The sequence below is a fragment of the Nothobranchius furzeri genome, chromosome 6, assembly GCF_043380555.1.
Source record: "Nothobranchius furzeri strain GRZ-AD chromosome 6, NfurGRZ-RIMD1, whole genome shotgun sequence".
Classification (NCBI taxonomy): Eukaryota; Metazoa; Chordata; class Actinopteri; order Cyprinodontiformes; family Nothobranchiidae; genus Nothobranchius; species Nothobranchius furzeri.
In genome coordinates this window covers 51,472,888-51,483,125 of record NC_091746.1, presented here as the reverse complement: position 1 = coordinate 51,483,125, position 10,238 = coordinate 51,472,888, and the positions used below count along the sequence as shown (strand labels likewise).

General features: G+C 40.9%; 1 protein-coding gene across 1 annotated transcript; it reads right to left on the bottom strand.

Moving 5' to 3' along the window:
* Window positions 1-4,279: 4,279 nt before the first annotated feature.
* prnpb (prion protein b) lies at window positions 4,280-8,487 on the bottom strand. The gene is made up of 2 exons (XM_015941253.3): window positions 8,347-8,487; window positions 4,280-7,873 (listed from the first exon to the last, which is right to left on the bottom strand). The coding sequence occupies exons 1-2, from the start codon at window positions 8,347-8,349 to the stop codon at window positions 6,479-6,481; spliced, it is 1,398 nt and encodes a 465-aa protein (XP_015796739.1). The 5' UTR covers window positions 8,350-8,487; the 3' UTR covers window positions 4,280-6,478.
* Window positions 8,488-10,238: the final 1,751 nt, after the last annotated feature.

Genomic DNA, 10,238 nt, shown 5'->3' with positions numbered 1-10,238 from the left:
CTGGTATGAGACTTCCACATAAAGGTGTAATCCAGAACGGGTTCTAGGGATCCTGTGATGACAGACAGAGGTTTCAGGGAACAGACTAGAATAAAACAGGAACAGATTCAGGTGGCTGGACGTTACCACTAAGGCAAACAATCTGGCGCTGAGTGACTGGTTCACTGGCTCCTTTATTCCTCCCGTCTAATTACATGATGGGCTGCAGGTGAGAAGGGTGACTCTGCAGCCGAGGTAATTAGCTGGATGGAGTCTCCTTATGAGTCTCCCTAGCCCTCCAACAACCTGTGAAGAGGAAATGTGAACCCACAAACCCAGTACCTGACAGAAAGATCCCATGGCCGGGAAGCGAACCCAGGACCTTCTTGCTACAAGGCAACAGCTCTAACCAATCTTTCCAATCATATAAAACACAACAACAATGGTACAGAAGGAAAAATTATTGATTAAAACAATGCTTCAAAATGTTTTGTAAAAACAGTCTATATCTAAAACAACTATCAAATAAATGTGATTAAAGGTGCATTGTGTAGAAATGAAGTAAAAAGGACATCCTGTGGTAAATTTTGGTTACTGCATTCACTTTTAAAAACTCTGGAGCTTTTTGCCAGATGTCATAAAACTACAATACGCTCACTGATGGTTACCAGTAGTTACGTTCCCTCATTCCGTTGTTTTGAAAGGAGAAAATCTGACAATCCCCACAGCCAGCTGGGTATGAAATACGTTTCAGCATAACCTTCCTTCCAAAATGACTGAAACATTAGACTCTTTTGGGATTTTCTTACTGTAAAATTTGCACTATATTCTTACATACTGCACCTTTAAAGTAACACTAGACTGTTTGCTGCTCCTCCGCCCTACTGTTTGAAAGTGGAATTACAACTGTTGGAAAACAACCCTGCTGCAGCCTGCTGTAGCTAGTGCTAACAAAGTGCTAACAACACGAGACAACTAATACTAAAATAAACCATGAGGTAAAAATATCTGTTGGACTAAAAATACTATAACTTACAAGTCCAGTAGCAACAAAACCAGGTCACCATCAGTTTGTGATTTAGTAGCTTCCTTTAGCTCCCTAAAACTAGTGTAGGCCACACCGATGTTCATTCTGGTTAGCTCTATTGGGCCATTCCCATCTGTACCGGGTCGGCCCGGGCTGGGTAGCCCCAGTCGGCCCCAGCCTGGCCCGGTTGATTCCACACATCCTTGCCTTAAGCCCATGTGGGCTGATTCTACCCACCAATCAGAGGCTTGCTCTAATGGAAGGTGTGAATTTGCTGTCAGCAGTGGGTGTGTTGGCCCTGGTCGGCCTGAAGCAGACCCCCTCGAGAAGAGGGCTGAGAATGAGCCTTGTTTGGCCCGGAAAAATACCAGACCACCCAGATATGTAAACAACCTACGCTACCCGGCCCAGGCCGACCCGGTACAGATGGGAATGGCCCATTTGCTTCGCCTCCAAATCCATTACTCTCTTACTTTTACTTCCAGGTTCCACCATGAACAGAAAAGGCGAACATCTTCCATTTCTTGTGCCTTTTTTGATGGTCGGCAAACTGAATATGCTAAACCGCTGGAATTACAGCTAACAGCCCTAAAGCAGGTAACGAGCGCCCCCTAGGACACCCACCCACTCCACAAAATTATCAAGTGTGGGTTTTTGGTCAGCAGAGGGCTGCAGAGTGGTGTCAGATATGAATCTAGTCAAGTTTCTAACTGAACAATCACTGAGATCAATGTTAAAGCTCCAGCTTAAAGTTTTAACAACTATCTATAGTTACTTTAAAGCAGAAAAGAGAGACAAATGCTCTAAGCGACTTGTTTTCTGCCGCTGTTTAAGAAGACAAGTCACTGTTTGAAATCGTTATAGCTCAACAAAGTTGTTCAGAATATTCCTTCCAAAGACTCCACTGACACAAAAACTCTTTCTGTGTTGTTCTTGAGTGTTTTGCCTGAATAGTCATGTTTGGATCTATATCACTCTGGGTTCTCCTCATTCCTGGTATTTCACACTACAAAGTTAAGATGCTGGCTCTCAATTACTGTAAGTAGTCTAGAAACGTTGATGTTTTGTAGTAAAATTAGAGTAATTTATTCTACTGTAAGCTGTCTACATCCACTTTTGCCCAACCTCTACAAGCAGTCATGTTACGCCTGTTTAAAAAAATCTAAACCTTTATTAAATAAATTAACACCATCCAGAGAAATCAGTTTTAAACCAGCTTTCTATTTGCTGAATGAGAGAAAACGTCCACCATCAGCAGAAATACTGAACCTGTTCTGGAGGTCTTTTATTGAACATCTAGAACCACCAGCAGAGGTTTGTTTGGGGGCGGAGCTTCACTGGATAGTTTGAAAATGATAATGAACACCAACCTGCTGCACTGCTGAACTGTGGTGGTCGAGTGCTGCAGCAGGATAAGATCAGTCAGAAAGGTGAGCAGCAGATTTTATTTGTCACCACCCATTACAACCTGAGTCGGCAGATGTCAGATTTTATTTTTGATACACATTAACATCAGTATTGGTCATTGCTTAATATGAAAAAAAAAATGTTATTATATATTTATTATTATAATTTGTTCATTTTGCAAGTTTCTTAACTGATTAGGTTTGAATGGATATTTTTAGTTTGTTTCATTATTAGATTCACATTGAATTTATATTTTGAATTAATAAATGTACATACATTTTGATCATAACAAGTTATATAGCTCATTTATAAATTAAGATACTTTGTGATTTACAAAAATGTTTTTGAATGATTTCAAACATTTTCCATGTAAACCTTTGGAGTGTGGTTCCACACTAATCCCTATAATTCATGTAGAGTTTAATGTTTTAACTCGTTTAATTGTTGCACTGTGCCAGGATAAACAAATGCCTTATGAATAGGATAAATCTGCATCACCTGATCTTCAGCTAATCCTTGTGATCCCAGAGCGAGTGGATGGTTCTGGATGCCTGTTGTGTCAGCTGTGGTGAACATGTGACTTTGTTTGTATAGGAACAATTACTCAAAAGCCAGTTTGGATGTCTGCCAACAGAGATCTCCCTCTTTCATTTTGAAATCTTGCCTGAAAAGGTGCTATATTGCTCCGATCTGAAAAGGCTTTGATACTCTGGTTATGTTTTGTTATGTCTGCAGCTCCCTGATGGCTGCCCAGCAGAGGATTCTCTCGCTCTGGCTTTTGTTGTTGCTCTTGGCTGCTTTGTGCCCAGCTGCTGACAGCAAGCGAGGAGGTAGCTCCAAAGCGAGTGGGAAAAGTGATGGTGAAAAGGCATCTCCCTCACATGGTCGAGGCCTCTCCAAGCAAGGCCTAAAGTGGGCTGGAGCAGCAGCCGCCGGCATGTTAGGGGGAACGGGAACCGGTTATGGACTCGGGTTCTTCGGAAAGTCAAAACATAAAACTGGAAAGCATAAGACAACCGCCTCTGAGCAGCATCAACAAGCTCATGACCAGGAAGCCCAAAGAAATCCCAATCAGTCTGTGTGGAGCGCTTTTGTTAAAGGAGCCGCTCCTGCTAAAAGCAGTAACCACTTTCTCACTTTTGGACATGTGCTGGCTTTTCTCACTGCAGCCTGGATGAGAGAATTTTAAATTGTTCTGTAAATTCTGTCAGCAAAAAGAAAAAGAATCTAAATAAAGTTTTGAACAAAAAATTCTGTTTATTAAATTATGAAGTGTGATTGTCTTGCACGGAGCCCCTATCCACCCAACTCCTATCCCACATAACCCTTTGTTTGAAAAATACAACTGACTTCTTCCGCTCCGCCTTTGTTTGAGGCGATCCCTTCGTGCTAAGTCTCATTTTAAGAAAGACTTGTGTGAACACCAGCTGTCACAGCTGAAACAGGACACCTTTACACAGGCTTATCAGAAGTAATAGGTTTGTTGTGTTTAGTTGAAAGAGGTGGGACACAATCATATTTATTTGATAGCAGACATAGAGCCGAGTCAGAGCCTTGAGTATATTTACTGCATATTACAGTAAAATATTCTGTATGTGACCATATTGTGGTGGGTCATGATGATGGGGCCCTTTAATATTGTTGCCCAGGGTACAACAAAGTGTTAATCTGGCCCTGCTTACAACACCGTCTCTAGTCTGGGCTGAAACCTGCAGCCGTTTTAATTCATGCCGGGGGTAAAGTTTTTTATCAGATGATTTCTCTGTGAAGCTTGTTAAATCAATTATTCTTAATTACAAAAAATAAATAAAATCTTTAAAGTTTACTTTTTTAAACTATTAACTGTTAAATAAGAGACTGATGAACTATTTTGTAATTTATTTTATTTAACACATAAACATTCATAACAAATCCTCTTTGTAACAGCAGTTGATCAGTAATATAGTGTTTACAACTGTTGCTGGAAAGAGAAGGATACACACATCTACACTTGATAACACAGTTACAGAATATCCAGTTCTGGGGGGGAAGTAAGTGCACTTTACAGATATTCTACAGAGTTCTCTAAAGCAAAATAGTAGTTTCACATAAGCTGCAACCGCAAAAATCAACCCAGTAAAACTGGGTAAAGTGTAAAATAGGATGTGAAATTGGGTTAATTCAATGTTATACCCAAAAACAAGGGAAATATGGAAAGGATGCATACAATCACCTGAATATTTACTGTACAGATACATACTTGGAAAACGGTCTCATTTACAAAGAATTTCACAACATACCAAGAAATGCAATTAAAAAATCATCTCAATTATATGTGATAAACATGACAGGATATTTACAAAAACAACAGCAACCTGGCATTTGGGTTAGGGTAGGGCAGAATGATCTGAGAAAGGAAAAAATAAAACTTTAACCTTTATCTATAGAAAGAAGGAAGGAGTAGAAATGAACACATTTGATCACACAAATTAATAAAGAATCAAAGATTAGAGTCGACCAAAGGACAGAGCGCCTACAGCAGCAAGACAAGACAGCAACGGTTTTAACAGTTTTCTCCATCTGAGGTTATTACATGCAAAAGAAGCCATGTTTTCTTTTTAGGCCATTTTTGTTTAGATTAAGCACATGGTCCATTCTGACTCCATTCCTCCCTTGTCCTGTGTGCTTAGAGTGATGATAAATGTTTGGAAAGTTGTTTTCGAAATGTGTAATTAAAGGTGTTGAGCACTTGTTTAATCAATATATTTGCAACATCATTTATCATGTAGAAGTAAGCCAGAGCGGAGGTAAGCAGCAGAAGGCAGATTTTGGAGTCTTGTTTCCTGATATTTGGACATCTCACCTCGAATTGGATAACAGCAGTATGACTCTACCACTGACTTGCAACGCTGATGTTTTTATCCCCACAAATAACACAAGCCTGGAGGAGCTTCTGCCATGTGGTGAAGTTGCTAATGCTAGCCGAGACGCTCTCTGGGGTTTCTTGGACACTAAACCAACAACAGCCTTCCCTGTCTGAGTCAAGATGGGTGAGTCCATGAACGTTATGTGACAGTGTGACATAGATCTGTCAGGCTTTTCTAATCCTACATTTTCACCGTCTATTTTCTATCAGAAGCTAAAGCAGGAGATAGGTGTAGGAGACTGTGTTCATGTTCAGCCTGCATGAACAACTCAGTGACCAATAATAATCAGAAATAAGATTTAAAAAAATGTTTTTCAGTGTTTCACACCTTTAATGTTTGGCAAGGAGACTTGCCTATTTTATGCTTCCAAACTGATGTTGTATGGAAAATTCTAAGACTTTCAACTGTTTTGCAGATGACAGTATTCTGCTCTTTAACTGATCAAAGTAACTCTTTTTAAGTCCAGATTTAATCCCTTGAGGCCTGGCTTGATTTTGGAGTCATGTGGAACTTGATCAGACAAAAATCTGCGTCACTTTGAGCTTTTTACCACACTCTGAAAACGTTTTTCAAAATTTTTTTGTAGTGCTTTGATAATGTCCTTTAAAACAAAATGACTTCTAAAAATCTATTCCTCTCAGATGGCCACCAAGTTATTACACATTCTGTGAGATGCAGGCAAACCTGCATTTTGTCACTTTTTTTTTAACAAATTGACGTAACATTTCTTTCAAGTATTCCAAACAAATTAGGTTAAAGTTTTTTCATTAAATTATAAAAAAATAAAAATAAATAAACTTGTGAATTCTAATTTCATATTATTAGGATAAAAAGTGCATAATAATCAAACAATTAACAATTCTGAGGTTAAAAGGAAAGAAATGCAGAAACATTTCTGGGACTCTAGTGCAACACAAACCCAGTGGTCCAGACAGCATTTTAAAAGTGAAAGTTGCTTTACTAAACAGGCAGATTTAAACTGTAAATTGACACAGACATGATATTCTCCAGCAACTTCAAATGTTTCTATCATGAGAAAGAAAAAAAGCTGGCTTTTAGACAGAGGGGATAAAATGCATTTATGCTTTTACTGAACATGCGGTTATTGTGAAGGCAGAGGAAATCCATTTAGAAAGTATGTTCGAGGAAAGCCTCTCCCTCACTGCAGTAGGAGCATGCTGGACAGCAGCACAAAGCAAGAGGTAAACAGCTGCATCACCGCAAAGCTCGCAGGGCTGCTACCGCTCGGCTGAGTTTGTTGCTCAAACTTTCGCTCTTGCAAAAACTGCTCAGAGTAGACCATGTACTTCTCCACACAGCGCCGGGACTTCACCTGGTCGATTAGGGCTGGGTACCCGATTTCCTCGATGCTGACGGTGTCGTCGTCCTCCTCGGCTCCGCTCTTTGGAGCAGGTGAGCTGCTGGCCTCGGTGCTATTCATGCAGCGTTTCATGAAGCTCTCATACGACTCTGCCCGCGGAGGAGGCTTGTACTCATAATCACGTCTATAATCTTTTTCATCTGTTGACTGGGTACCGTAGCGGCGGTACATGTAGTTGTTGTAGTAGTATTCCTCTTCGGGGTTGCGGAAGTTGAAATGGGGTCGAGGGAAGCGCCCTAGCCCATATCCAACTGCCATTCCAGCCACGGCACCAACACCTGCTGCCAGCATGGCTTTCTTGGCAAAGCCTGTAGATTTGGGCTGATATCCCATGCTCTGCACGGAGCGAGAGAATGGGGAGCCACCCATGCCATAGCCACCGTAGCCATAACCTCCACCACCAAATCTGGGGCTCAAGATTTTATTATTGGGGTTCCAGTTGGGGTAACCACCAATTCCTCCACCAGGATAACCTCCTGGATTTGCACCAGGTGCTCCCCAACCGGGTCCTGTATTCCCGGTCCTGACTGGGTAACCTCCTCCTGGATACTGGTATGGGTAACCACCTGGATTCCCACCCCCCCTCGGTGGGTATTGGTTAGGATAGCCTCCTGCAGCTGGATACTGATTAGGAAAATTCCTTGCAGGATACTGGTTTGGGTAACTTCCTCCAGCAGGGTACTGGTTAGGATATCCTCCAGCAGGGTATTGGTTAGGATAACCCCCTCTGCCTGGATTTTGGTTGGGGTAGCCACCTCCTGCTGGGTATCCACCAGCAGGCGGGTTCTGATTTGGGTAATTCCCTCTCCCTGGGTTTTGATTAGGATAACCTCCGCCTGCAGGGTATCCACCAGCTGGATAACCTCCAGGATTTTGGTTTGGATAACTTGGATTCTGCCTGGGATAACCACCTGGATTGGTGTTCCCGGTTCCTGGGTGGGGATAGCTTCCTCCAGCAGGATAAGGGTTATTGGGACTCTGCGGCTGCCGGGGGTAGTTTCCTGGCTGAGAGTTTGAAGGCTTTGATTGTGTCCCCCATTTGCTTGATGAGCTTGTCTTGCTTCTGCCGCCACTACTGCCACCACCTTTTTTAGCCCAAGTGAAATCAGGGTTCAAGAGAGATAAAATAAGAAGAGACAGAAGTCCCATCTCACACAACCTCCCCAGCATGGCCTTGGAAAGAAAACCATCACAGAACAATTAGAACTCTCACAGAAACAATATCAAACAATGACTATTTATTTTTGAGTGTTTTATAAGCTAAATGGCAGCAGTATCTGGTTTTGTGGTCAGTAAACCACACCAGACATCGTATAACCGTGGTTGAACACGTTATGTGGCCTAATGACAAAGTCTATTCACGTCTCCGGTCTCACTGGGTTTAAATTGAGCCTTTGGAACAAACTATTCTCGTTATTCTCTTACATTATTTCAGTTCATCCATAAGCGAATACTTATGTAACATAAATGTGGGATTTTCCGTCTGAACTACCGAACTACCACTGCATCACCGTCCCGCTTCAGCCCCACACCTTTAATAATTTTCTTATTTAAACAGACGAGCGTTCCGCTTTATTTTCTATGACTCAAATACAACCACGTCTACTTCGCCGTTAAACGGGACAGAATTTGTTTCCGTTTCTTACCATGATTTGATGTTTATTACATGCGTTGTAATTCGGTGAAACTGCGTTTGTTGTCCTTCCTCTCACCGCGCAGCGCTCAGTCCGAGCTAGCTCAGGGTGGTTTCATCTGCTCATGGTGCGCTTGTTTTGGGTTACAGGAACCACCGTTTAGGAACGAGCGAGGAGGCGGGGACTCTGTGATGTTACTTTAATGGACAAAACGGATGGACAAAACCACAATAACCACAGATGTTTAATTTGAAGAGCTGTTTTATAATTATTTGTCTTTTCACTCGTGGTTTATAATGTCAGTTCTGGGTTTTGTTAATTAATTGTCTCTATTTTTGCGCAGCTCCGTATTTTGCCCAACTCCTGTCACCAGTCCAAAGTTCAGTAAACATTGCCAATCAGTTAACATACAGGCTAGATAATATTTGGATAAATATGTTTTTGCCAAATAAATGTACGTTTTAAAGACTAATCGGCGTTGTTTTGTCTCTATTCGGCGTGTAAAGGCACCCTCTACGGTCCCTTTAAGAGATGGTGTTAGAATTAAGGTCCGTTACATCCTGTTGTTCACAACAAGTGCACTACTGTAGGCCAGGCCTGCGCCATTGTGATTTGGTTCCGCTGTTTTTGTTTTATGGTCTCTCACACAACAATATATGAGTATCTGCTTGTAAATGGTGCCCAAACTAGTAAAGAATCCGGTAACTTAAACAAACGACAATGGTAAAAGAGGATTAGTTTTCTCTAAAATTGTGACAGATAATGACAGTGTTAAAGACTAAACCCAGATGAGACATTTTATTGTTTGTTTGGTTCCCTTATTATTTTCACTTTTAATGAGAAAGATGTTTTCCCACTTGCCACACCTCTCATTGAGCATCACAGACTGAAGAAAACTCATTGTTCAAATTATAACTGTACGAATTGAAACTGTATTTATTTATCAAATGAATACTTTTTAATTTTATTATTATTATTTTTTTTGCATATTTGAAAGTTATGTTGAGATATCAGAAATATTTTTTGGGTTTACTTATCTAAAATAAAATGTAGAGTATAATGACTCAATATATCTTAATTTCGCGCATCTCTTGAAATTCTAAATAACTGAAAAGTAAAAGTACCACTTCTTTAAGTGAAGAGCTAGTCTGGCTGCACTCAGACTAGCCGTTAGCACATCAGTCCAGTCCAATTTACCACAATATCTATATCGTCAAACAAAGCACAATATGTGATGAAGAAACATGTTTCAACACCCCCAAATATAGATATTTTTGTGTTCATTCACTCATTTAATCAACACTTTGGCAGTGGTCTCTAGTAGGAACCAAATGCCTTGTAACTCGGGGGGGGGGGGGGGCTTCAGGAACTAGAAGTTTCTGAGATGACGACTGCAGGAACCACATTTCCACCTACAGCACCAACACGTTACAGCCAAGTGCTCATTCTGTAGACCGCTGAGGTACAGCGTACACTAGTGATCAAAGCTGCAGAGAAAATACCACACACACACACCTGCCTGCCCTGGATGACATCTTCACGACTCGCTGCCTTCAGAAAACCAGAAACATCCAAAAGGACTCAACCCACCCTGCTAAACATCTCTTTAAACTTCTTCCATCTGACAAAACGATCCAGGATAATAAAAAAACACCAGCTTTTATACAGATTGTGTCAGTGTCTTCATTTTATTAATATCAATAAAGGTAGCAGTAATAAAATCATGTTTAACATGAGCTAATGCAACAGTCAGTACTATATATGAGGTCATTTTGGTGAATTTAAGCATAGAATAGCATCTTCAGGAAACCAGGAAATAGCACCTAGGATGAACTAGTACTGTCTGTATTATGTGGATTGGGCGATCAAAGTTTAAAATAAGAGGCTGAGAAAACCTTTGGGAG